General features: G+C 42.9%; 2 protein-coding genes across 3 annotated transcripts in view; one reads left to right on the top strand and one right to left on the bottom strand.

Moving 5' to 3' along the window:
- sec62 (SEC62 homolog, preprotein translocation factor) overlaps window positions 1-11,469 on the top strand; it is a 14,470-nt gene extending 3,001 nt beyond the window's left edge. For both annotated transcript variants that reach the window (XM_060927456.1, XM_060927466.1), the window contains exons 2-8: window positions 4,664-4,772; window positions 4,869-4,974; window positions 5,233-5,410; window positions 5,485-5,580; window positions 5,658-5,718; window positions 8,629-8,748; window positions 8,842-11,469. In XM_060927456.1, the coding sequence (XP_060783439.1) occupies window positions 4,664-4,772; window positions 4,869-4,974; window positions 5,233-5,410; window positions 5,485-5,580; window positions 5,658-5,718; window positions 8,629-8,748; window positions 8,842-9,290 (1,119 nt within the window). In that variant the 3' untranslated portion in view covers window positions 9,291-11,469. The remainder of the gene's footprint in view (window positions 1-4,663; window positions 4,773-4,868; window positions 4,975-5,232; window positions 5,411-5,484; window positions 5,581-5,657; window positions 5,719-8,628; window positions 8,749-8,841) is intronic.
- A 2,651-nt stretch (window positions 11,470-14,120) lies between these two features.
- On the bottom strand, window positions 14,121-22,020 carry samd7 (sterile alpha motif domain containing 7). The gene is made up of 8 exons (XM_060920925.1): window positions 21,912-22,020; window positions 18,371-18,479; window positions 18,120-18,229; window positions 17,967-18,048; window positions 16,573-17,216; window positions 14,976-15,097; window positions 14,788-14,898; window positions 14,121-14,566 (listed from the first exon to the last, which is right to left on the bottom strand). Exons 1-8 carry the CDS (start codon window positions 22,003-22,005, stop codon window positions 14,348-14,350), a joined length of 1,491 nt encoding a protein of 496 aa, XP_060776908.1. The 5' UTR covers window positions 22,006-22,020; the 3' UTR covers window positions 14,121-14,347.
- Between the last annotated feature and the right edge of the window lie 4,610 nt (window positions 22,021-26,630).

A 26,630-nucleotide genomic window follows, 5' to 3' on the forward strand; every position in this document is an offset into this window, starting at 1 on the left:
TCTAAACACGATCCAGAAGCGCAGACGTCTTCTCTGGGCCAAGGCTCATTTAAAATGGACTGTGGCAAAGTGGAAAACTGTTCTGTGGTCAGACGAATCAAAATTTGAAGTTCTTTATGGAAATCAGGGACGCCGTGTCATTCGGACTAAAGAGGAGAAGGACGACCCGAGTTGTTATCGGCGCTCAGTTCAGAAGCCTGCATCTCTGATGGTATGGGGTTGCATTAGTGCGTGTGGCATGGGCAGCTTACACATCTGGAAAGACACCATCAATGCTGAAAGGTATATCCAGGTTCTAGAGCAACATATGCTCCTGTCCAGACGACGTCTCTTTCAGGGAAGACCTTGCATTTTCCAACATGACAATGCCAAACCACATACTGCATCAATTACAGCATCATGGCTGCATAGAAGAAGGGTCCGGGTACTGAACTGGCCAGCCTGCAGTCCAGATCTTTCACCCATAGAAAACATTTGGCGCATCATAAAACGGAAGATATGACAAAAAAGACCTAAGACAGTTGAGCAACTAGAATCCTACATTAGACAAGAATGGGTTAACATTCCTCTCCCTAAACTTGAGCAACTTGTCTCCTCAGTCCCCAGACGTTTACAGACTGTTGTAAAGAGAAAAGGGGATGTCTCACAGTGGGAAACATGGCCTTGTCCCAACTTTTTTGAGATGTGTTGTTGTCATGAAATTTAAAATCACCTAATTTTTCTCTTTAAATGATACATTTTCTCAGTTTAAACATTTGATATGTCATCTATGTTCTATTCTGAATAAAATATGGAATTTTGAAACTTCCACATCATTGCATTCCGTTTTTATTTACAATTTGTACTTTGTCCCAACTTTTTTGGAATCGGGGTTGTGTACACACACACATACAGTGGGGCAAAAAAGTATTTAGTCAGCCACCAATTGTGCAAGTTCTCCCACTTAAAAAGATGAGAGAGGCCTGTAATTTTTATCATAGGTACACTTCAACTATGAGAGACAGAATGGGGGGAAAGAATCCAGGAAATCACATTGTAGGATTTTTAATGAATTAATTGGTAAATTCCTCGGTAAAATAAGTATTTGGTCACCTACAAACAAGCAAGATTTCTGGCTCTCGCAGACCTGTAACTTCTTCTTTAAGAGGGTCCTCTGTCCTCCACTCGTTACCTGTATTAATGGCACCTGTTTGAACTCGTTATCAGTATAAAAGACACCTGTCCACAACCTCAAACAGTCACACTCCAAATTCCACTATGGCCAAGACCAAAGAGCTGTCAAAGGACACCAGAAACAAAATTGTAGACCTGCACCAGGCTGGGAAGACTGAATCTGCAATAGGTAAGCAGCTTGGTGTGAAGAAATCAACTGTGGGAGCAATTATTAGAAAATGGGAGACATACAAGACCACTGATAATCTCCCTCGATCTGGGGCTCCATGCAAGATCTCACCCTGTGGGGTCAAAACGATCACAAGAACGGTGAGCAAAAATCCCAGAACCACACGGGGGGACCTAGTGAATGACCTGCAGAGAGCTGGGACCAAAGTAACAAAGGCTACCATCAGTAACACACTACGCCGCCAGGGACTCAAATCCTGCAGTGCCAGACGTGTCCCCCTGCTTAAGTCCAGGCCTGTCTGAAGTTTGCTAGAGAGCATTTGGATGATCCAGAAGAGGATTGGGAGAATGTCATATGGTCAGATGAAACCAAAATAGAACTTTTTGGTAAAAACTCAACTTGTCGTGTTTGGAGGAGAAAGAATGCTGAGTTGCATCCAAAGAACACCATACCTACTGTGAAGCATGGGGGTGGAAACATCATGCTTTGGGGCTGTTTTTCTGCAAAGGGACCAGGACGACTGATCCGTGTAAAGGAAAGAATGAATGGGGCCATGTATCGTGAGATTTTGAGTGAAAACCTCCTTCCATCTGCAAGGGCATTGAAGATGAAACGTGGCTGGGTCTTTCAGCATGACAATGATCCCAAACACACCGCCCGGGCAACGAAGGAGTGGCTTCGTAAGAAGCATTTCAAGGTCCTGGAGTGGCCTAGCCAGTCTCCAGATCTCAACCCCATAGAAAATCTTTGGAGGGAGTTGAAAGTCCGTGTTGCCCAGCGACAGCCCCAAAACATCACTGCTCTAGAGGAGATCTGCATGGAGGAATGGGCCAAAATACCAGCAACAGTGTGTGGAAACCTTGTGAAGACTTACAGAAAACGTTTGACCTCTGTCATTGCCAACAAAGGGTATATAACAAAGTATTGTGATGAACTTTTGTTTTTGACCAAATACTTATTTTCCACCATAATTTGCAAATAAATTCTTTAAAAATCAGACAATGTGATTTCCTGGATTTTTTTTCTCATTTTGTCTCTCATAGTTGAAGTGTACCTATGATGAAAATTACAGGCCTCTCTCATCTTTTTAAGTGGGAGAACTTGCACAATTGGTGACTGACTAAATACTTTTTTGCCCCACTGTACATACATACATATACATACACACGCACACACACACACACACACATATATATATACACACACATATACACTAGGGCTGTAACGATACACCCAACTCACGATTCGATTCGTATCGCGATTTTTGACCCACGATTCGATACACCCACGATTTTTTTAAAATGTTTTTTTTTTAAGTAGTAAATTTGACTTATTAACATTTACTTACTTACATTAACTATTTAATAACAGATAATTCAGACCACTGCAGAGAATGAGTAATATGTATGCAAAAATGAACAAATGTATATCCAAAGATTGTTTTATTTCTCAAAATAATACTGTTGAGCCGGAAGCTCTGTTTTTTTCGGTTCTGAAAAAGTCATTTTTCCAAATCGTGTAAATCCGTTAAGATTTTTTTTTGGGGGGGGGGCTCTCTCACTGTCTCACTCTCATAGGGCCAATGATTTTCTGTGATCGCGGAAAACAGATGGAAATTACGGAATTTTTATAGTGAAACATTGCTCGCGTGTCAAAATGTAACTGCCGCAGAAGGCTTCCGCCCAAGCAGACATGCCTTCAGTGTTGCCAGATATTGCTAACGTTTTCCACCCCAAAATATGTTCAAAACCAGCCAAAAAGCACCTAAACCCGCCCAATCTGGCAACAGTGCATGCCTTTCCGGTCAAGTGATTGTGATTGGCTTGTGGCACACCTAGCCAGCCAATGAGCTGCTTGTTTACAGATTCGCTCCCCGCGTCGCAACCAGAATGGCGACCGCTTAAAAGAAATGAATGCTCTGCCAGTGGCTAGTGTGGACGTTGCGTGACTCGCAGAAGATTGTCGCAGGTCGGCGAAAAAATGACTTACTAATAGATATAAAAAATAAAAGTAATTTAAGTAAGTTTAAAATGTAATTTAAATAAAAAGTAAAGTATTCATAAATTGAAGTTTGGAAGCGCCTCTGTTTTTGGGCTGAGGAGAAGTTTGAAAGGGTGTACCGCGATTCTGCCTTCTTGTATCGCGACACGGATCGTGGCTCTGCGTATCGCGATTTCGATACGCATATTGTTACAGCCCTAATATACATATATACATATACACATTATTTATATTTATATATATTTATATATATATATATATATATATATATATATATATATATATATATATACACACACACATATACATACACACACATCCACACACACACACATATATATATATATATATATATATATATATATATATATAAATATATAAAATGTGTGTGTGTGTGTATATATATATATATATATATATGTGTGTGTATATATATATATATATATATATATATATACATACACACACGTATACACATGCTAGCTATATATATATACACATACACACACACACATACATACATATATATATACACACACACACAAACACACGGTGGTTTATTCTGATTCTCTATCCTCAGTGTGAATTAAACAGTGAGCTGACAGGTGGAGGATCAGAGACTGTTTGTTTTCACCTCAATCACATCTCACTCACCTTCTGAACTAAAAGATTAAAGTCGCCCTGAAATGAACGCCAGTGTTTCACAGATTCTTCCACCTGCTCCTGAATGTTGTAAACACTAATAGGACAACATGTCTACAAAACTACCACTCATCTTGTGTTCGTCCAATTAAATGCTCTCTAGAGTGTATTTGCCCTGCCCTGTACCGCCTCTGGGGGTGTGCCTTGCTCAACAGGAGCAGCTTGTGTTTGTCCGTGAGTGGAGCTGTTGGATGCCGCGCCCTTGGACTGATGGAGAATCTCATCTTTATACTCCGTCTCCATCAGTAAGGCTGATGCCATTTTATCTCTCGCTGTGACGACCCCGCGGCTCTCCGTCACCATCGGCAACCAAACACGTACGCCGTTACCCCAAACGCCCATGGTGTCACGGTTAAAGTGGACAGGTGTGGGTGAAGGCGGCGCCGAGAAATCCTCCACAGCTGAAAAAACACTCGCGGTATAAACTCTTCACTGTTCTCCGTATTCAGCTCGCTCCCTCAGGTGTGTTTAGATCCAGTGGCTTAGCAACCTCGAACCGAACCCCACTGGCTGCTGTCTAAGTCGGTTGCGCTCTTCAGTGCGCTGTTTGTTGGAGATCCTAGTTGTAAAGTTTGAAACCTTTGTGATGGATTTTGACGGGTCTTGCTCTGATTTCAGGAGGTGAGCGAACCAACCAAGGAGGAGAAGGCAGTGGCCAAATACCTGCGCTTTAACTGCCCCACCAAGTCCACCAACATGATGGGCCACAGAGTCGACTACTTCATAGGTCAGTGCTGCGTTTCTGCTTCTGTTAAAGTAAAGCTGTGATGCTGTTACCGTAGGGTTTTAATTATATGTGTGTGTGTGTGTGTGTGTGTGTCAGCATCTAAAGCGGTGGACTGTCTGCTCGAGTCCAAATGGGCCAAATCAAAGAAACCTGAGGAAGGTTTATTCACCACCCGAGAGTCTGTGGTGGATTACTGCAACAGGTGAGTTAGATGGGATTGGACCAGAGGGCTTTATTAGACCGGGATGGGTTCTGAGGCACGTGTTAGTTGGGATGTGGCCTGAGCTGCTCGTTAGACGTGATTGGTTAAGAGTAGATATTAACAGATTAAACTGCTCATTGATTACTGAACGATCAGACGGCGAAATCAGAATAAATCTCAGTATGGCGTGTGTCGGCTCTGAGAGTAATCGCTCCGTTAGCGGCGGGACAGATCGCAGCACTGACTGATCTCTCATAGGCTCCTGAAGAAGCAGTTCTTCCACCGAGCTCTGAAGGTGATGAAGAAGAAACCGGAGAAAGACCCGAAGAAGGAGAAGGTGAAAGGCGACGGAGGCAAAGAGGAGGAGAAGAAAAGCAAGAAGGAGAAGGAGAAGAAGAAAGACGCTGAGGCCACAGACACCAAGAAAGAGAAGAGTGTAAGTGTTCATTCTGAGATCAGGGTGGTTGTTTCCATCACACGGTGTTCTGAAACCTGTGTGTGTGTGTGTAGGATGAAAGTCCAGGATCTCCAAAGAAGAAGAAGGAGGTTAAGAAGAAGTTTAAACTGGAGCCTCATGAGGATCAGCTGTTTCTGGACGGGAATGAGGTTCTCCTTTTAGTGTCTCACACACACAGAGGGGTCTTACAGACTAAACACTAAACTCTCTCTGTCTGTCTGTACAGGTGTACGTGTGGATTTATGACCCGGTCCACTTTAAAACCTTCGCTATGGGACTGGTCCTGGGTACGTAACTGTAACCGTACAGCTGGAGAGGGTCCTGTTTCATTTCCAACACTCTTAGTCACCTTGTTGTGTTCCCTCCTCCCTGTCCACCCCGTTAGCGAGGGCTTTACCCCCGGGCCGTCTCAGCTCGTTACTCATCACCACTCCTGTACGAGATCTCAGTACAATCTCATCGTGTTCTCTCTCCGTGTAGGATCGTACGGTGAACATCCTCTCGCAATAAACCCGCCATTGATTAACGAACTTTAACATCATCCCTGTGGAGTCGCTCACGGAGAAAGTGGCGGGGCGGGGCCATGTGACGAACATATCACATCACGGTTCTCTGTGACATTTCTACAATACACAATATGAACCACGGTGTGTGTGTGTGTGTGTGTGTGTGAGATATCAGAAAAAAGGAGTCTGTTAAAAAAAATATTTTTTCATGTACCATTTCAAATATTTTGTAACATCACATAAGCTGATTCTACTCAGTTATAATTTATTTTATAATATTTAATAAAGATCTCTCCAGATCCTCAGCTAACTGAATCGTGTTTCCGTCTCCGTAGCCATGCAGCGAGTTTGCCGTCCTCCTATTGGGTTTTTTTGTTTAGCAGCAGCTCTCCGTCTGAGATTTAATCAGAAATTTCTTACACTGACTCGCACTTTATCTTTGAATCACCTCACATTCGGCACCGAAAACCCTCGATCTCGTCCCGCGACCCGACGGCAGAATCCTACATCATAAGTCCAGTTGTTAATCTCCTCACCCGCTTGCTCGTGCTCACGTCTTTGTCGTTTCTTTTTCTCTCCCTCACTCGTGCACACATTTATTCCCCGCCTCGTTTTTCACCTTTTTATTTTTAAAGTCTCGTCCTCTTTGCTCTTTGTTCACCTTTTTATTTTTTATTTAAATACACGCATTCTTAGCCTGGCAAGCCAGACTAAGGCCCAATTCTAATTTCTACCCCTACCCCTCCCCCTTCCCCTTGGCCCTTCCCCTTGAAACTGAGCTACAAGGGATAGGGCTTGAAATTCAACCCCTACGTATTGGGATAGCCCTTCAACGATCGCATACGTCATCGCGTACCTCCGTCAGCGTTTACGTTAGCAAAACGCGACCAAATGCGTCATTGGCTGCGACCAGCCGCTACAGTCAGAGCCAGAACCAGAAATCTCTGCTGGCAGGGTGTGATTTGTTAACTAACACCACTGAATGGGATATCTTTGGCGCTTCGTGCACCACATCCGACAGAATGAGGTGTCAGAACACTCATGTAAACAATAAAAGCGAGAATAACGGAACAAAACGTACGCAGTCAAGCAACCGAAAACAATACTCACTCCCAAAGCTTTTTAGCAGCAGCTTGGATTTCAGAAATCGCTGCTCATTCTCAGCTCGAAAGCGAATCAAGCGGCGTGTTTCCTCTGGATAACAACTTAAAACACGTAAATAATGGAGAAAATACATTTATGACAATCTTTCGCCGCGGGAACCGCCATCTTTCTGAAATCCGCATGAAATCTCGCTGAAATCCGCATGGCATTGTGGGAAATCACTCAAACCCCTTCGTTTGGAGTCAGCTCCAGGAAAATCTCCGTTTGGAGGGGTACAGAAGCCCTACCCCTTCCCCTACCCCTCCGCGTTAACTGGGATTGGGATACCCCTACCCCTTCACGTGAACGCGCAAAATGGAGGGGAAGGGCCAAGGGGTTGGTCCAAGGGGTGAAATGGGATTCGGCCTAAATGTGAATATTTAGTCTGGCCTCGATCCGTAGACATTTCCGAAGGGGGTGGGATGAACAACCCGCTGTCTTTCAAACTGTCTCTGTGCGTATAGGCCAACGCTCTGACCAGTCAGCGCAACAGTGACTGTGACGTAGTCGGAGCGACAGAAAGCAGTGGGGGAGGCCTTGAAATAAATCATTTTTCAAAATGCGTATTAATTAATAAACAGGTTCTAGATATTAAGAAGTTTGGAGATAATGACCACAAGTTTGGAGTCTGTACCACATACACTCATTTTTTTTTCCAAGTGTTTTTCAAGGGTTTGCTTAAACTGTTTTTGAGAGTTTTTATTTAGTGGTGTTTGGTGAAATAATTTCCCTTAAATTTAAAATAATGGGAAAATAAGAAACAATCAAAAAGTAATGTTTCAAAGCTGTTTATTAATTCTTCGTACTGCACAAACTAGCCCCATCCTTTTGGCTACGAGCGGAGCCAGCTGGTAGATCAGACTTTTGCCATAGCTGGTCAGCAAAACAGCGAAAACGTCCTTCTTGAAAAGGAATGAGCGGAGAGCCTCTTCCTGCTCATGTTTCAATGAAAACTCCAAGTCTAATTCTTCTAAAACTGATTCCAAAGCGGAGTCAAACGCGCGCTGTTCACTAGCCGTAGCCATCTTTCCTGTTGTGCTTTCTCCAGCGTCGCGCAGCTTTGTCGTCACTCCTGCAAAAGCCCGCCCAAAGAATCCAAACAAAAACCTTGCGTTGTGATTGGCGGGCACGATTTGATGTTTTTGTTTCTATGGTGCGAGGCTAGATCCACTCGTAGGCAAAAATATTTTTGGCCGCTAGGCGGGTGGGTCTAGTTTACTAGGCTAACACATTCTAATTAAAGCTTATAAATTATGTCACAATATGATTTTCTGACCATGGTTTTTCTCAGTTTAAATTTTTTTAAATTATCTAAATCTGACTGGACTTAAGTTTACATTAACTGTTTTAATGTAGTAAATAAAGATGGTGTTTTCAGTGTGGAACAGGTTTATTTTATTTCTGTAGACGTGAAGGTATCATTGAACTTTTTTTTTAAATGTGTAGAGAGTACTCCGTGGGAAGAATATTGTAGTTTCTGCATGCTTTTTGTGCAATCTAGCGTGATGTGATGTGATTTGGGACACTCCCCATGGGTGTGTGTGTTAGTGATTGCAGTGATAGCAGCGACGCTGTTCCCCCTGTGGCCGGCGGAGATGAGGGTGGGTGTGTACTACCTGAGTGTGTGTGCAGGCTGCTTCGTCGCCAGCATCCTCCTCCTCGCTGTCGGTGAGGCTGTAACTCCTGTTCATGAGCATGTTTATAACGCCCTCTTCCTCTCTGACTGGGCTGCCATGTCCCCCTCCTTTTCTCTCTCTGCAGCTCGCTGTATTTTATTCCTGATTATCTGGCTGGTCACCGGGGGGCGCCATCACTTCTGGTTCCTCCCCAATCTGACGGCGGACGTGGGCTTCGTCGATTCGTTCCGTCCCATTTACACGCACGAGTACAAGGGCCCTAGGACGAGCGGGAAGAAGGGCACGGGGGAGAAGTCTGAGGGCAAGGGCACCAAGACGCAGAAATCGGACAGTGAGGACAAATCGGACGGCGAGAAGAAGGAGGAAGAGGAGGAAGAAGTGGAGGAGGAAGACGAAGAGGAGGCGGGGAAGGAGGCGGAGCGGCGCTCGGATTCGGACAGCGAGCGCAGAGAGGACGAGGGCTCACAGCACAGCAACGGAAACGACTTTGAGATGATCACGCGCGACGAGCTCGAGCAGCACACTGAGGAAGAGGAGGAAGAGGAGGAGGAGGAGGGGCAAGAGGGAAAATAGGCGGAGCCCAAACCACACTAGACGTAAACTGTGTAAACGTTCATGAGATTCGCCCATCACATCGCACGTTGCGATCTTCCACTACACACACAGGGGTCAAAGGTCAACTACGCCAAGAGCTGGAACATGGCGTCCGGCGGCCATTTTGGATTTTTGTTTCCTAGTTAAAAGAATGAGTGTGTGTGTGTGTGTGTGGTTCTTTCTCTCTCTCTCTCTCTCCACACTGTCTGTTTACTGGTTGTGTAATTAGCATCGTGTGTGTGTGTGTGTGTGTGTGAGAGAGAGAGAGAGAGAGAGAGAGATCACATGACCTTATGATCATCGTAGGCTGCTGTTCAGTTTGGACCAATGTTTCTTCTTCGTGTGTGTGTGTGTTGTAAACGTCTCTCACACATGCATCTCCAGCAGGTTCTTTGACGTGATCACATGCCTAAACATAATCGTCATCTTCCAAGCCCCGCCCACCTTTGGTATTCCTCACCATCGTCACGTCCCCACAAGGCTTCCCGCTCGATCCTGTTGGTGGCTGCGAGAGCTCCGGATGTAGAAAGAGTCCTTCTTTAGTGCCAAATCTGCTGTTCTGGACTCCTCATCTCTACGCATGACTTCCTGTTTTTACAGTAAATCAGTTTACAAAAAAAAATTCATACCAACAACAAAAAAATCCCTCGTGTCTCAAATAACACTTTAGTATCATGAGTACCAGTTACCACGGCAACTGATCTACTGACTCCATGTGGTTATGTTCCAAACCACACTTGATGGTGTTGGACACGTCGCCGAGTACGACGAGTTATTTGAATTTATTTAGCTGTCGCAATAGTTTCACTGATTTCACACGCTTCCTGATGAACCGCGGTTTAGCGGCTAAACTAATGCGAGCAAACTAACACACACTAGCTATCATTTCAACATTGGAAGTTTTTATACGGTTTACTACCTCACTGGCTAATCTCAGCTCGCTATGCTAATTACCGAACCTGTAAGCGCTAGCTAGCTTAGCTGTCATTTATTTAACGGATATCGAATGTTGCGTCTGTTCCACAGACTTTTTCCCTGTAGGCTGGTAGCCGTGATTCGTAGACGTAGCCATTCATGTCGCTTGTAGGCGTGGCCTTTCCAACAATTTAACTTCTGATGAGAAGCAGTAGTAGCTATATAGCGCTTCTAAAGCTCACTAGTTTAAAGGCAGATTAAATAATCAGCGTGTGCAATTTACGTTACATGCTGTACCCGACACACCCCAACCATCTGATTCTCCTTTCAGTGAAATCGCGGCTTTGTGTCGCTCAAACGCGTAGAAAATAAACCGTGTCCTGCTCGGTGGCGTCGTGTGGAGATCAGATGTCAGTCACGTTCGTTTGACAACACGAACACGTTAATGCTAACTTGTAGGTAACATCAGGAGCTTTTAATGAAACATCTGTAATTCAGCTGTTAGCGAAAGCGTCTGGGTGTCGAGTCATGTGACTTGGTGGGCGGTGGTTTGGGCCGCAGCCCGGACTGGGCTTCTGTTCTGTTACTTTATAAAGAGAAAAGTACAACTGTTAATTTTAATGTATGTAAATGTGTTTATCTGAAAATATCACATGCTATGAAAATGCTATGTAGTGACAGTCTGAGACTCTCTCTCTCTCTCTCTCTCACACACGATGGAGTGTGTCGTGATTTCGTATTGTGACTCGATGACAGGTAAATTAATGATGGAGTCCATGAACTGTTTCAGCCCTTCTTAATATTTGTGTTTGTCTCTTTTGCATATTCTTGTTTTCTGTTCGCTCTGTGACATCATGCCAGCAGGTGTTTTATTTTTTATCAGTTTTCCAGATAGATAGAAACCTGAGTTTCGGCCTGTTGCGTGTTAATAATTATAATAATGTATTAATACATGCAGCATTGCCTCATATTTCTAAATGTACAAATAAAAAGCAAGTACGAAACCATGCTGTGTGTGTGTGTGTGTGTGAGAGAGGGGCACGGTTCCTGGATCACTGTCTCATCTCTTACTGCAAATAACTGTATACGACGTTAATAAAACACATTTTCAATGATGTAATGAAATGTTGATGCAGAAAACAGCGCGTCGTGTATCGTTTCCGTAGACACGATTCAAAATGGAGATTTACCAACGTGTAACAAACCTGGGATAAAAATGTAAAATAAAGTTCATCGGTGATTATCTTCTTGTTTTTTTTTCCATGATGCGGAAGTGTGAAAGTTATTTATGGAAAATATTCAAAAAGTATCAGTTGTGGGCGGAGTCACTGCTGGAGTCTGTGGGATGTTCAGAAATGCTGCTGCACAGTGATGACGTGTTTCTTAGCGGTTTTACCGGAAGTGAAATAGCTGGTGGTCTAAACGGCTGCCGTAGTGCAACCAACTAGCGATAACTTATCAGAGTACGCTTATAATCTAGAAGCCACTGCTGGCTTTAGATATATTCAGAAGATTGCTGTGTGCAATGGAATCGACTCCTACAGTCTGGGAAAGAAGGATTTGTCATACGATCTTGGACCCTAACCCTACGCTTCAGTCGAGTTCCCCGACATCTCGAACTATCTGGTGTTGCAGACGTCCTTCTACACCGCAAAACAGATGAAAGTGTGGAAGAGTATGGAGGCTTATGACTGTTTTGTATTAGCCTGGGCCCGCCCATCCTAAGCGTGACGCAACACGAGGGCCTGTTCTGAGCTTAGTCTGGCCAGGCAGGCTATCTACAGCATTTCCAAGCTCCCGAAAAATCGGGAACCAATCAACTTTGAGCATCTCCAACGGCCCTGGGTAGAGGCGTGTTCAAGGCAGTGACGTAGTAGAACTGCGACCGGAAGCCATAGATTGTTTACAGAATCTATGCCGGAAGCGCTTCATTCACATCACGAACATGGAGCAGCGGCAAGCCTTTGACACAGCAGTAGATGCTGTATTGAAAGCATTCAATGGGAATTTCTCTTTGAAAACGGAGCAAAGAGCAGCCCTGGTGGTATTTATTGAAAGGAAGGACGTTTTCGCCTTGCTCCCGACCGGCTTCGGTAAGAGTTTAATCTACCAGTTAGCCCCGTCGCGTCGCATACGTCAGAGGAAAGAGTGATGTGATTGGTTTAAGCTTCGTCACAGCCTTTTCTGGCTTCGACCAGTAGCAAACAGGCATTTCAGGGAGGCGGGTCAACCACGGGCTCTGGGAAACGGTTTGGCTTAATAGCTTGGCCAGACCAAATGCTCGGAGAGCTTTGAAGTCGCATTAGCCAGGCTAGTTTTGTATGTGGCTGGGTAAAGGACCTTGGGATCAAGTCACTGCTGAATGAATCCTGGATTGTTTTTGCCCGTGGAAGTTTTTTTTTTAAGCTTTTCATTCACGCCTTTACAACGAACCGCTGCAAGTTGAAGTGTAAACAAACAACAGTTGGCTTGATTCTCACCTGTGTTGGCTCTTATCTCTCAGCTAAATCATTCACAAAGATCATCAGAAACCCCTTTAAAGACCTGGATCTGAGTTAAACAAGACGGAGAAGTGATCACGGCGCATTGGAACTGTACGGCTGGGGAAGAATTTTGTCGCGAGCTTCATGCATATGGACTTTGTGAGGAGGAAACAAAGAAACAGCTGGGGACTTTAGCGCTGCGGGACTAAAAAAAGCACCGTAAAATAACGACACATAGGAAGAAAAGTACTTGGAAAGATAGATCACCAAGTGATCACTGCAAACTCCAGCATGCTTCGACTCAACTCCCTTCGATTTCAGCGAGAGGTTCGAAAGCCACCTTTCTCCACGTCTTTTTGTGAAATCCTGTGTTCGTTCACCCTTTTTTATTAGTTCATGGGGAACCCTGAAGAAACTTTTATCACTTTCATGGTTTGATCGATTTGAACAACCTAAAACAACGCAAGCGTAAGGCATTTTTCATGAGAGCAATGCGCCTTCTCCGTACAAACGCTTTGTCAACTGAGCTTTGGTCAACCACCAGCTAAAGTTTTGAATAACTAATGAGGCGGATGTGAAACCCAGCAATACGACTGGAGTTTAAAAGTGAAGTGAAAATGTCTCTGATGCTGACTGGGAAAAGACCCACACCGCCATTTTGAATTTCATCTCCACAGATTACTCATTTTCACAAGTTCAGTTGACCTTAAAATCTCCTCCAATGTGTCTCCTTGTGGGAAATGTTTGTTTCGTCAAAGTGATTTGATGATAAATAAAAGGGCGTGGTTGATGAGGTGATTGACGGATGAGAAATGACATACCAACTTTGATTTGGAGTGTTGAGGGCTTTGACACTACCCTCTTAGCTGAGGTGCCATCTTGCGTGTGCACTCCTGACATGAACAAGCATCATATCCGTCACTAGCATGGGCGTGGTGAGAGGCGGAGCCATTGTCTGACCAGCCGTACCCACTGCACATGCTCTGGCTCCAGTTTCCACCAAAAAAGGCTTCAAAACCGTACAATAGGAGTGAAAATCCACTCTCTCTCACAGCCACAGCGCATTAACGTTATGGAGAGATCATTCAAGCTGTTAACAGCTGGTATATGTAATTAATTATTAATAAACATTATTTAAAAATAAAAAAAACACTACATGGTGGAACAGAATGTCTGAAATATTCCTTTATTTAGATGTAAAACAAAAAAAGAATGCATTAACAATGAAGACGTTTCACAGTATAAAAACACAGAACTTCAGCTAATCCTATTTCTCTGTCCTGAAGTAATGAACTATAACGAGAACACAACTCTCATCAAACTATTCCTGATTAAATTATCGTGATTATTAGTTTATTATCTCTCCCGAATCCTTCAGCAGCAGTCTAAAGAAAAGCTGGTGCGAAGGGCATAGAAAACAACATTAATACATCAGCGCTGGGAATCTGATTGCTCGGTTTCTTTTTTTGAAACACGTTCACTTCCGAAAATAAACAAACTTGAGCTTAAACCCAGAACTGATTTCTTCTTGATAGAAAACAGCGACTCATCACTAGCGAATATGAACTAGTGGTAGGAAAATATAAATAAGAATAGTGTGTGTGTGTGAGAGAGAGGGAGAGATGAACGGTGCCCCCTTCAGGCCGAGTCGCTCCTGGTGGTGGGTGTGTGCCCAGCGGGGGGTCTGAGAGTCTCACACTCGCCCACACTGGGGCTCTGTGTTAATTCTGTGCTGCAGGTCAAAGGGGAAATGATGTCACGTGATCTATCGACATGTTTCTCCAGCAGTGGCTGAAGGGGTGGAGCAGTGAGGGGTGGGGCAGTCATGCAGAGTGCTCCGCCCATCCGTCTTAACACCTTCACACACACAGGTATAGATAAGCGATACACAATTTATCACCACAGCCTTATTTCAGATTTAATGTTCTCTCTACACTCCACTGTAGTTTGAGATGCAGCAACAGGAAGTTGTTGTTTGGTTGCCACGGTAACCACGGTGTCTGCTCATTCCTTAGCTAGTGATTAGAGGATGTGAAATATAAGTGTGTGTGTGTGTGTGTGTGTGTGTGTGTGTGTACCTGAGAGCGTATTTTGAGAGCAGGCCCAAGCTTTAACCCCAGTGTGTCCAGTAGATGATCCTCTGTGAGCAGCGGTAAAGTTTCTCCATCGATCATGTGATCTTTAAACATCTGCGTTAAACACACACACACAGTCAGGGTCAGAAGGTAAAACCAGGTTGTTGTTGCTGTGTGTGTGGGTGTGTTACCTGAGCGTGTTCAGAGCAGCTCGGGATGTTACTGATAAAGTTGTAAACATCGTCAACCGTCCACTTGCGAAGATCCTCCACTGCAGAGATCTCATCCATGTTCAGCAACATGTTAGCGTGCGCTGAGACACACACACACACACACACACACACACACACACACACACACACACACACAGGAGGTGCACACTGTAAGCTACTGGAGAAGCAGGAAGTGTGATCTGCTGTGTGTGTAAACATGCTACAAGAAGTAATGATACAATAAAGATGTAAAAGTGATGCATCAACACCCGCCTTCGGAATGGTTCAGTCCACAGACACACAGACTCACAGACACACAGACTCACAGACACACAGAGAGACACACAGAGAGACACACAGAGAGACTCACAGACACACAGAGAGACACACAGACAGACTCACAGACAGACTCACAGACACACATAGAGACACACAGACAGACTCACAGACAGACTCATAGACACAGATAGAGACACAGACAGACTCACAGACAGACATACAGACACACAGACAGACTCACAGACACACACAGACAAACTCATAGACACACAGAGAGACACACAGACAGACTCACAGACACACATAGAGACACACAGACTCACAGACAGACTCACAGACACACATAGAGACACACAGACAGACTCACAGACACATAGAGACACACAGACAGACTCACAGACACACACAGACAGACTCATAGACACACAGAGAGACTCAGACACACATAGAGACACACAGACAGACTCACAGACAGACTCACAGACACACATAGAGACACACAGACAGACTCACAGACACAGAGACACACACAGACAGACTCACAGACAGACACACAGAGACACACAGACACACATAGAGACACAGACAGACTCACAGAGACACACACAGACTCACAGACACACAGACAGACACAGAGAGACTCACAGACAGAAACACAGACACATAGACAGACAGACTCACAGACACACAGAGAGACACAGACTCATAGACACACAGACAGACTCACAGACAGACTCTCAGACACAGACAGACACAGACAGACACACAGACAGACTCATAGACACACAGAGAGACTCACAGACACACAGACAGAAACACAGACAGAGAGACTCACAGACAGACACACAGACAGACACACAGACAAATACAAAAACACTGTTCTGTGTTTGTAGTAGTTTGTTCCAGGTTAACATTCAGACAGACAGAAACATGTCTCAGATCCCGTTCTGTTTGGGAGGGGCTTGTAGACAGACAGACAGATAGTGAGAGACAGACAGAAACATATAAGATCCCGCTAGATACATAGATAGAACTTTCTTTGTTCTGCAGTGGTTTGTTCCAAGGTAATATATTCACAGACAGGCTGACAGAGAGACAGACAGAAACATGTATAAGATCCAGCTAGATAGATAAAGAGATCCTCTTTGTTCTGGAGTGGCTTGTTACAAGGTAGTATATTCAGACACACAGACAGACAGACAGACAGACAGACAGACAGACTGGGCGACAGATAAATAGACAGACATGTTGAAAGAGAGATAGACAGAGTGAGTTCTTGAGTGCACAGAGTGCTCACCAGGAGGCAGTAGTGTGTTCCCTCCCAGGGGGAACACGTATGAGAACGCTGAGAGCGGTGTGGTGGGCGGGAACAGGAACCTGTCCATATCCTTGTCGCCATTAGCAATACTGATGTTAGCGGCTTCTGTGTGTGTGCAGCCTGTCTGAGCGCTAACACATACTTTACTCTGCTCTCCGTTTTTGTAACTTTTCCTTCCTGTTAGCTCCACTTTAGCCTGCTGATGTTTAGCATTAGCATTAGCTTCACTGCTGGTCTCCACTCTTCCCTCTGGTTCTGGTTCCTTCTCCTCTCCTGAAGCTCCTCCAGGAATCTCGTCCACATTCTTCTCCTCCATCTGGTTCCTCTCCGACTGAAACGCAGCACTGCTGTCCAAAAACTTCTGGTTGGCCGATCTCCTCCCAGGGCGCCGCCCCCTCTCCCTCTGCAGGGTGCTGATTGGTGGGTAAGGGCTTGACATCAGGAAGCTGTTGGCGTGGAGGTCAAAGACGTCATGGCTGTCGTGAAGACGATGGCGTCCTCTGAAGATGGCAGGACTGGGATGTGTGATGTGCTGGTACACAAGTGGGTTCTCCATGTTGGTCAGTAATGTCTTCTGCTGGTTCTCCAGTTCCTTCTGCTGCAGGATGGCGTTCATTTCCATCCTGAACATTCATGGAGGATGAACAGCGTTTAATGAGATTTCACAAAATCAGCAACTCTAGGTAACGTTTATTATTTTCAGCCTAATTTTTGTACCTGGAGGAATAAAACCCCTCCCCCTCGGTTACAACTACATAACTCCTGAGTTGGAAAAAGGGGTGTGGCTGAACAGCTCTGTTCTGGCTGGTGGAGCTTATTAATCACATCATAAAATGCGTTAGCTTCCTGGCACACTTGGCTAATCATGTGATCTCTTAACAAAATTATTTGCTTATCGTTAGCTAGCTTGCAGGTAACCTTGGGTAGTTAGTTAAGGTTAACGAGTTCAGCTGAAGGACCCAAAATATTATGTTGTATAATTTAGAGCAGTATTTGCTACATGCTGTGTTACACACATGTCTAATCCCATCATACACTGGAAGGGTTTCATGCTCTACCTCCTGAAGGCCAGCGAGTGTATGTTGCTAACGAGCTTAGCGTGTTCTCTTAGTGTTTTTATTACACTGCATCATTAACAGTGCTTCTTTATTAACGTACTTCCTTCAGGTTGTAATACAAGTTTCAACAATGATTTAATAAGACACCAGATGGCAGACACTTGTTTCTGTTGACGAGTGGAAAAAGTCACATGATGAAATTCTGGTCTCTGATTGGCCAGGCAGGGAAGGGAAGGGAAGGGAAGGTCTACACAATAGAGGGCACTCGAGACAAAGAACTATCAGTAGAGCTATGACGAACGTTCAGGACATTACCTGGCTATGTTCTGTTTGTGCATGATCTCTTGTCGCCTAGCAACCGTTTCCATGTTTTCAGGTGGAAGGAAGCCGTAACCTCCTGAAACAGGAAGGAAGGTTCAGGGAAAAATAAACAACGTCCTTGTGAAGGGAACGAGACAAATATCTGACCTGCAGAACTGAAGGCTCTTCCTGTGAGGACAGCAGAGTGGGGGGGCAGTGGGGGGGCCAGAGGGCGTGACTCTGATGATGAGACAATGTCAGTGGGAGGGACCAGCTCCCTGCACACACACAGACACAAATTACACTTTGTGTAGGTTTTGGTGCTTTTTCATCAGTCAGTGTGTTACCAACCATGGAGTACACTCTAATCTCACACACACACGATGATGATGATGATTTAAACACACACACACACACACCTGTCGACGAATCGGGGCTCGAGTTGCAGTCTCTGTTGAGTCTGAGTGAGAACCTGTGGGTTCAAAGCCATCGGGTTCCTCATCATCATCTCCTGCCTCTGTCTCAGTTCTGCACACACACAGTAATGTTCTGTAACACACTATATTGGTGCTGTATCGTTCTCATATCGCGCTTGTATTTTTATTATATTATCATGTTATTGCATTACTATTATTGTATATCATTATCTCATCTCATTATCTGTAGCCGCTTTATCCTGTTCTACAGGGTCGCAGGCGAGCTGGAGCCTATCCCAGCTGACTACGGGCGAGAGGCGGGGTTCACCCTGGACAAGTTGCCAGGTCATCACAGGGCTGACACATAGACACAGACAACCATTCACACTCACATTCACACCTACGCTCAATTTAGAGTCACCAGTTAACCTAACCTGCATGTCTTTGGACTGTGGGGGAAACCGGAGCACCCGGAGGAAACCCACGCGGACACGGGGAGAACATGCAAACTCCACACAGAAAGGCCCTCGCCGGCCACGGGGCTCGAACCTGGACCTTCTTGCTGTGAGGCGACAGCGCTAACCACTACACCACCCGCTGCCCCTAACATTAATATATTGATCTCATTATTGTATTGTTATTGTATATCATTATTGCATATTGTTATAGTATTGTTGTTGTATATCATTGTTTTATTATTGTAACTTGAATGTATTGATATCGTTATTGTATATCGCGATCGTATTGTTATCGTCTCATTATAATATTGTTATTTAAATAATATTGGCTGGTGTTGAGTGGTCTATCAGATATATTCCATCCAGCTAGCATGATACTGAACGAGTCAAAGATGAGTTGTTGAATGGAATATATCTGATAGACCATGGCAAAAAGCCAGCCAATATTATTATTATTATACATTCTCTTCATATCAGCATTCTCGAAGGCCAACGCGAGCTTACCCGCGACTCGGTGCTGTTAGCGCGGCAGTGCAGTTACCTTCCAGCCAGTGTAGTGTTAGCGAAGACCAACGCTAGTGCAGTCAAGGTAAATATTATTGTTATTATTATTATTTTCCCTGTGTAATGTACTGAGTTACGTTTAAAATCAACATTGACAGCTACACACAACGTAGCGACCTGGCAGCCAAAATTCTCTCAAAATCTTCCATATTTAATGAAGCAAACCTGGCAGCCATGTTTGTTTACAAACTCTCACAGTCACTCACTAATGTGGAAGTTTTACATCTCCATCGTGTCTCTTTTCCAGTTTTTCGATGTCCGTTGGTATGTTTTTCTCTTGTAAATATGTATGAAGAATATCTAATGAAGATTTGGTAGCCTTTCAGGTGTTCAGCGCATCTTTAGTTTCAGTTTTCAGTTTATTTATTTAGTGCTTAAACCTAGCACTGGATTTGCCTCGTCTTCCCTCTTTCCCGGCCGACAAAGAAATGATTGTGCACATGCACAGCGGAAAAGTTTTGTCATTGGATCTTTGCACGAGCTCCGACATGTGACGTCGTGTTTTCTTAATATTACTGGGCTGCCAACTCTTACGCAATGAGCGTGAGACACACGCATTTGATTGTCTTCACACGCTCACACGCCATACCTCCGATTTCTCACGCTAGAAAAAAATCTAGTTTATCTATCTGATCTAGGCTACCCATTGCGTTGCGCCAACCACTTGTGATCGATCAATTACGCCTTACGCACGGCTAAACAGGCAGAGAGGTGTTCCCTTCTCTACACACTCCCCTATGGTAGGTGGCGCATCTAATGATGCTGCACTCGCCGGAAGTTGGATAATTGCCTACCGTCAATTCAGAGGAAGAGGAGAGAGAAGAAGGTATCCGAGTTGAAGACGGGTGTCTCAGACAGGTTTGTACATATGCACGCCAATGTGTGGTGTTACTGGAGTAATCATGAACTTATATAAAGTTTCTGAATCGTTTTAGCCTATAAGTGTTGTGAGAATATTTAATGCCATATCGAGAGCTGTGTACTAGGCATGCTAAATCATTATAGGCCTCCTGCCGTGCCGCAGCCTCTATCTTCCCCAACAAGCAGCACGGGAGAGCACCTCCTTAGCACACGGTTATTAAGGCGCATTTTTAGTTTGTTTACTGTATGTTATCATACTTTATGACTTTATTTGAAGCCATACTGGAAATGTTGTAAAATAAAGCAAGTAAGAGATAATATTACAAATGCAAGAAGAGCCATTAGCCACCATACCTATTGTTTATTTACAGGGTATTTATTTTTAATTATTTATGATGTATGTAATTGCTCAGTTAAAGTAAATAAAGCATGGTCACCTGTAATATCAAAGAACTTGAACTTGTGAATAATAAAAAAAAAAAAAGACAGAGAACAATATACTGAGGAGACAGGGTTTCAAAGAGGGTAAGACAGGTAGAGAATATTTGTCAGATAACAGGCCCTGACGAATGCTCTATTACTAATAAGAAACATAGATAATAAATAAATTAATAAGAATATATTAATATAGCTTATTTAAGTATGACCAAAATTTTTAAGCCCAACTTTGTGTGCACAGTCCCACCTATGGCCAAGGTTCAGCTTTTTGTGTTTCAATACTGTTCAAACTTAATCATTTTAATGTTTTTTGTAGCACATGCACATTTTGCTTACTGTTTAAGCATTTTATTTGTTCTTTTGCTGTTGATATTTTTCCCCATGCCAATCTTCTGCTGAACCCAGTGGTGGGGAAAGCCCTTAAATGCATAATGAATAGTCAGTGAGGGACAATCTTATTTTTTGCAACAGTTATTAAAAACTTAACATTTAGTTTCAGTTCAGAAGGTGTTTAGGCTTAGCTGATGAAATATTTTCAAACATGAACTTGCCTTTAAATCTGAAACACAGGTCTATAGGGCTACAGGAACATTGGCGGTCATCTGTAGTTTTCTAGTGTGGGGGCTTTTAAGCCAAAACTTGGTGCTTTTGTTGGCCACAAGCTGAAGGCCTGGCAAGTCAGGGTGTGTAAGAATGTAGGTATGGCACAGCAGGCCACTCCAAAAATCCACCAGAATGCAGGAACATCTACTAAATCCAAAATCTCACCCCCCCCCATTGTCCATCTCCAGCTGGACGACCCACAAACAAAACACCAGAATGCAGGGGGACAAGTGAATATCAAACTGAATACAAAATTCCCACTTACTGCGTGGTGTGCGGAAAAATTTTGCCGTCAACCCCCCCCCCCCCCCCCCCCCCCCCAAAAAAAATCTCACTCCAATGAATTTCGAAAAGTTGGCAGCCCTGTATTATAACAACAGCGCACGCTCGTTCTGCATTGGGTAGAGTGGTGTATAAGCGATATGATAACAATATTGCATGACATCAAAAAATATCCCATATGTATAACAATGATCATTATTGTACATCATTATTGTATTGTCATTGTATCTTCATCATATTGTTATTTTGTATTGTTTTCATATCGTTATTGTAGATCAGTATGGTATCATGATCATATTGTTATCGTATCTTTATCGTAATATCATATCGAGTCTTACCTCCAACAGACATGCTGTTAACGAGTCTGTACCAGTGTTTATCATCCTGCTCTCCTAACGCTGTCATCTTCCTCAGCTGATCCCTCAGGGTCATCACACACACACCCTGCACACACACACACACACACACACACATGCACAAAACATAAAACACACTGTGCATATAAATGAAAGCATGAAAAATTCTCTAATCTGTTAAAATTTGCTTTATAAACTGGATGTACTATAAAGAGATGGCAGTAAGCAGTGTGTAATCCGTGTGTGTGTGTGTGTGTGCAGAATCTGTCGACCTGCACGTCCTTTAACTCCACATTAATCATCTGATTAGCTAATTCCTGAGTGTACAGCACGTTAGTGGGATGTTAGCTTTAATCCCCTGCTTTAGAGTTTTACCCTCAGCAAACCTTCCTGTAATCACCGTCATGATCAGTGCCTGCTGAACACTAAGCTCATTAACACCCAGGAGCATCAGGGATGTCCTGAACACACACACACACACACACACTTTGCACTTAGGTTTAATTCATATATTTCTGAGAATATTTCTACAGGATATTTTTATTCACGTTTTATCTGTGTTTGTAGGCCTATTCTTCACATAAAAGCTTTGTAAATTATTTTTTTAAAATAGCTTTTTAAAGCCATGGATGTGAAAAAGGAAGGAAACAGAAGTTAAAACAAAAAACTCTTACACAGTGATGGACAGATTCTTGTCTTAAAAACTTTTACAGAAATTCTGTTCTGGGGCTGAAGGAGGCTTAAACGAGGAGGAGCTTAAAGTGCATAAACATAAATATAATACATATACACAACAAACAAACAAATAAATAAGAAAGAAAGATATAAACAAATCTCTATATAGTCCTACCCGTTTTTCAAAGGTGTGCTTTGTTGGAGAAAAGTTTTAGAAAGCTTTCGAAGAGTGTGAGTAAAAAAATGCAAGTGATGAATTATTCATGAGTAATTTAAAAATAACATCACGAGTTTACGCATTATGAACACCATTATAGTGTTTTCTTATAGGAGTGTGTGTGTGTGTGTGTGTGTGTGTGTGCTTATCCAAGTGCAGGATTTTCTAACTGCTAATCTCATTTAAGGAGAGGATTAAAGGGGAAACTGCTGACGACTTACACTGAGCCATCATCATCATCATCATCCTCCTCCTCCTTATGCTCCACATGTCATTTATGAGCACTTATATCACCCTGAACACAACAGGAAGTGTTAATAACCTCTGTGATGTACTGTACAGGATGATTGTTAGCATTAGCATTAGCTACACCAGTACAGAGAGGAAGGCCACACCAACCCCTTGATGTCCAACTCAGAATAAATCCAGTGGTGTTAAAGTCAGGGCACTGCTGCCTCGGGCTCGTGATCACAATGTTCTGTGAGCTCACCACCACTTCAGCAATCACAGTGAAGCTTTCCCGGTTGCCATGACGACTGAGCCCTTAGTATTATGGTATAGTGTGATGATTAAAATGCACTACAGACACCATCGGTGTTAGAGATGTTAGAGATTATTACATCATACTGTTCTGATGAATATTTATAGACTCATTTACATAAATATTGTTTTATAAACAAACAACAATTATTGAAGGAGCTTATAAAAGTCACAACAGTTCAATACATAGTTCAAGAATTTCATGAACATATCTATCTATCTATCTATCTATCTATCTATCTATCTATCTATCTATCTATCTATCTAGAGTAGAGTGGGGGAAAAAGCCCCCGTGGGGTAATATGCCCCCGGCCTGTTTTACCCAAAATAACCACCAGATGGTGCAAAGTTACATTTCTATTGTTGCTGTGGACTGGCTTGCCAATGGGGATATACAAATATCCACTGTGGATCGCATATCAGCAACGCAGCGGAGAGAAATCAAATTTCATGGTAAGTGATATAATTTTCAGATATCAGTAAAACTGTATTTAGATAGCTGCTATTTCGTCAGATATCACAGCTGTGTATGTGGTATGAGTAGACAAGTCAGTATGTTAAAAAAAATACATTAGGTATAAAAAGTTGAATCACATTTTGAAAGTAAGACCCTTTTTTGTAAAAGTGTAGTCTGTGGGGTAAAACGCCCCCTTAATGGAGGGGTAAATGGCCCCCAGGGGGCATTGTTTCCTTTTATCATAATTACTGTATTTCATACATTTCTGAATAGCAGATACATAGTTTTTAATAACATCTCGCTTACCTGGTTGAGTAAAGCAAGTAATTTGAACTTAATATTAAAAATAATTGAAATTTAAAAAAATTTGAAATTAAAATGCAAAATATAATAAAATAATGCATCTATTCATTAATTCAGGGATATTTTCTTGTTTCTTTCACATTATAGGCTTAAGTAAACACTTTTGCTATCCAAACAGCTTTTTTTGAGTGAGGGGGCCTATTGCCCCACCTCAGGGGGCCTTTTACCCCACTGGTGGGGGGGGGGGGGGGGGGTAAAAGGCCCCCTTGGCACAATGTTTGTTTTTGTTAAAAAAAAATTAAGTATTAACTTTAGGCAAACTTTAGGTGGCATTATTGTTCATGTTACTGTTGTCAAAACTATGATTAAAACTAAACACATGGTTCATTTCAACTTGGAGAAAAACTGAATTTTCCTTAAGGGGGGCTTTTCCCCCACTCTATCTATCTATTTCTACTTGTTCATTTTTTCCATTTAGTCATTATTTTTTCTGTATTTTTATTAATTTATCATTATTTTGTTTATTCACTTGATAGTTTGTTTATTTATTTATTTATTTATTTATTTATTACATTAAAATATTATTACTGTTATTTATCTTCCCTGTTTGTTTTTTCCCCTCATTCACTAATTTATAAATTATAAATCAATTAATTGAATAATTCATCAATCGGTTCATTCACTGACTCGTTAAGAATGAATAAATATTAGTTACTTATTTATTCATGTATTTATCATGTAATATATTAAATCCTTGTTTTGTTTGTTTGTTCGATGAGCAATTTATTTATTTATTTATTTATTTATTTATATATATAAATGATTATAATTTATCTAAAATTATTATTATTATTATTCCACTGTGATGTTTGTCTCTGTATGTTTAGATAAAACTCTAGGAGGAAGTGTGAAATACATAAACGTATAAAATGTGTTTTATAAACGAACACGTCACGGCTCTAAACATTAACGTATGAGATGAAGACGTCCCACACTGACCTGCAGCCGTGTTCCTTGAGCTTCAGCCGGATGAGTCACAACTCAAACACGTCGAGTGAATAAAGTGTGGAAGCTGGTGTAGAGACGCAGTCGGGTCTGTACCGCGCTCCAGTCTGAGACAGAGACCTGACGCTCTGTGTGTGTGTGTGTGTGTGTGTAAAATAAAACAGGTATTTAAACAGAGATTTAGCTGTGCATTAGTGTGCCCTGTTGTAATCCCTGTGTCTCTGCTCTACTCTGAGGGTAACGAAGTGTGCAGCATAAGTGAGCTCATTAAACTCCCATAATTCCCCTATAACGCTTTAACACTCACAAAGCCTCCCCTTACTTACGCACACACACACAATTCATAGTTCAAAATGCAGCAGCAAGAGTCCTTACTAGAACTAGAAAATATGACCCCATCACCCCTGTCTTATCCACACTGCATTGGCTCCCAATCACATTTCATATTGATTATAAAATACTACTATTGACCTTTAAAGCACTGAATGGTCTCGCACCACAGTACCTGAGCGGCCCGTGTTCCTTTATGACCCGCCACGCCTACTTAGATCAAAAGGTGCAGGATATTTGTTGGTACCTCGTATAGTGAAGGCTACATCAGGGGGTGGAGCCTTTTCTTACAAAGCCCCACGGTTATGCACAGTCTCAGCGTTTAAGTCTCGGCTGAAAACATATCTGTTTAGTCAAGCCTTGTGTTAATGGTGTTTATGAGGTAAAGGAGTAGATCTGGAGGATCCTCAGACAGAGTGTTTTGGTAAACTGGGATGTATGGATGCTGTCAGTCCCCACTTGCTTGCTCACTCGAGTGTGTTGATGGTGTAGTGGCTGCTGCTGTATGTCCCGGGGCCCCTCATGCCTGTGTTACCTTCTGGCTCTCCCCTTTTAGTTATGATGTCATAGTTAGTTTTGCCAGAGTCCCTGCTTGCACTCAGTGCAATATGTATCCTGTTCTTAACCATTAGGTGACATTGGGCATACCTAACAACCTGTGTTTCTCTCTCGCTCTCTTTCTCCCCTCTTCCCTCTGTCTGTCCCTCTCAATCCTGAGATCGAGATGCTGAACCTCTTCTGCTCCTCAGACCTGCCTGATCCATCCTGATGCCCTACGTCTGGTTGGAGTCTCATCGCATCGCTCCTGTAGAGGATGGCCCCCATATGGACAGTCAAAAGTCACACTTGGAGGACACTCTGGACTCTTACAGTAATATATCTATGGCTGAGGACTACAGTTGACTTGCTAACTTTAGGACTGTAGTTGTCATGAACAGTTTTACACTCAAATTTCCATCAATGAACAGACTTCCTGTTAAACTATAATGAATTTCCTGGTTACACAGTTGTACTTTGTGACTCTATAGGACACAGTTACAGAAGTGAGTTATTTATAATCACGCTGACTGTTATCGCCCAGATGAGGATGGGTTCCCTTTAGAGTCTGGTTCCTCTCGAGGTTTCTTCCTCATGTCATCCGAGGGAAATTTTCCTCAACACCGTTGCCACATTA

The sequence above is a fragment of the Neoarius graeffei genome, chromosome 1, assembly GCF_027579695.1.
Source record: "Neoarius graeffei isolate fNeoGra1 chromosome 1, fNeoGra1.pri, whole genome shotgun sequence".
NCBI classification, from domain to species: Eukaryota; Metazoa; Chordata; class Actinopteri; order Siluriformes; family Ariidae; genus Neoarius; species Neoarius graeffei.

What these genes read in the sequence shown, in the direction of transcription:
- samd7 (XM_060920925.1), bottom strand. Translation starts at nt 22,005, where the DNA reads ATGACCCTGAGGGATCAGCTGAGGAAGATGACAGCGTTAGGAGAGCAG. An exon ending in GAACACACTACTGCCTCCTG is followed by an intron (nt 15,098 to 16,572) that starts GTGAGCACTCTG and finishes TGTGTGTCTCAG; the next exon opens with CGCACGCTAACATGTTGCTG. An exon ending in CTCTCAAAATACGCTCTCAG is followed by an intron (nt 14,567 to 14,787) that starts GTACACACACAC and finishes GTGTGTGTGAAG; the next exon opens with GTGTTAAGACGGATGGGCGG.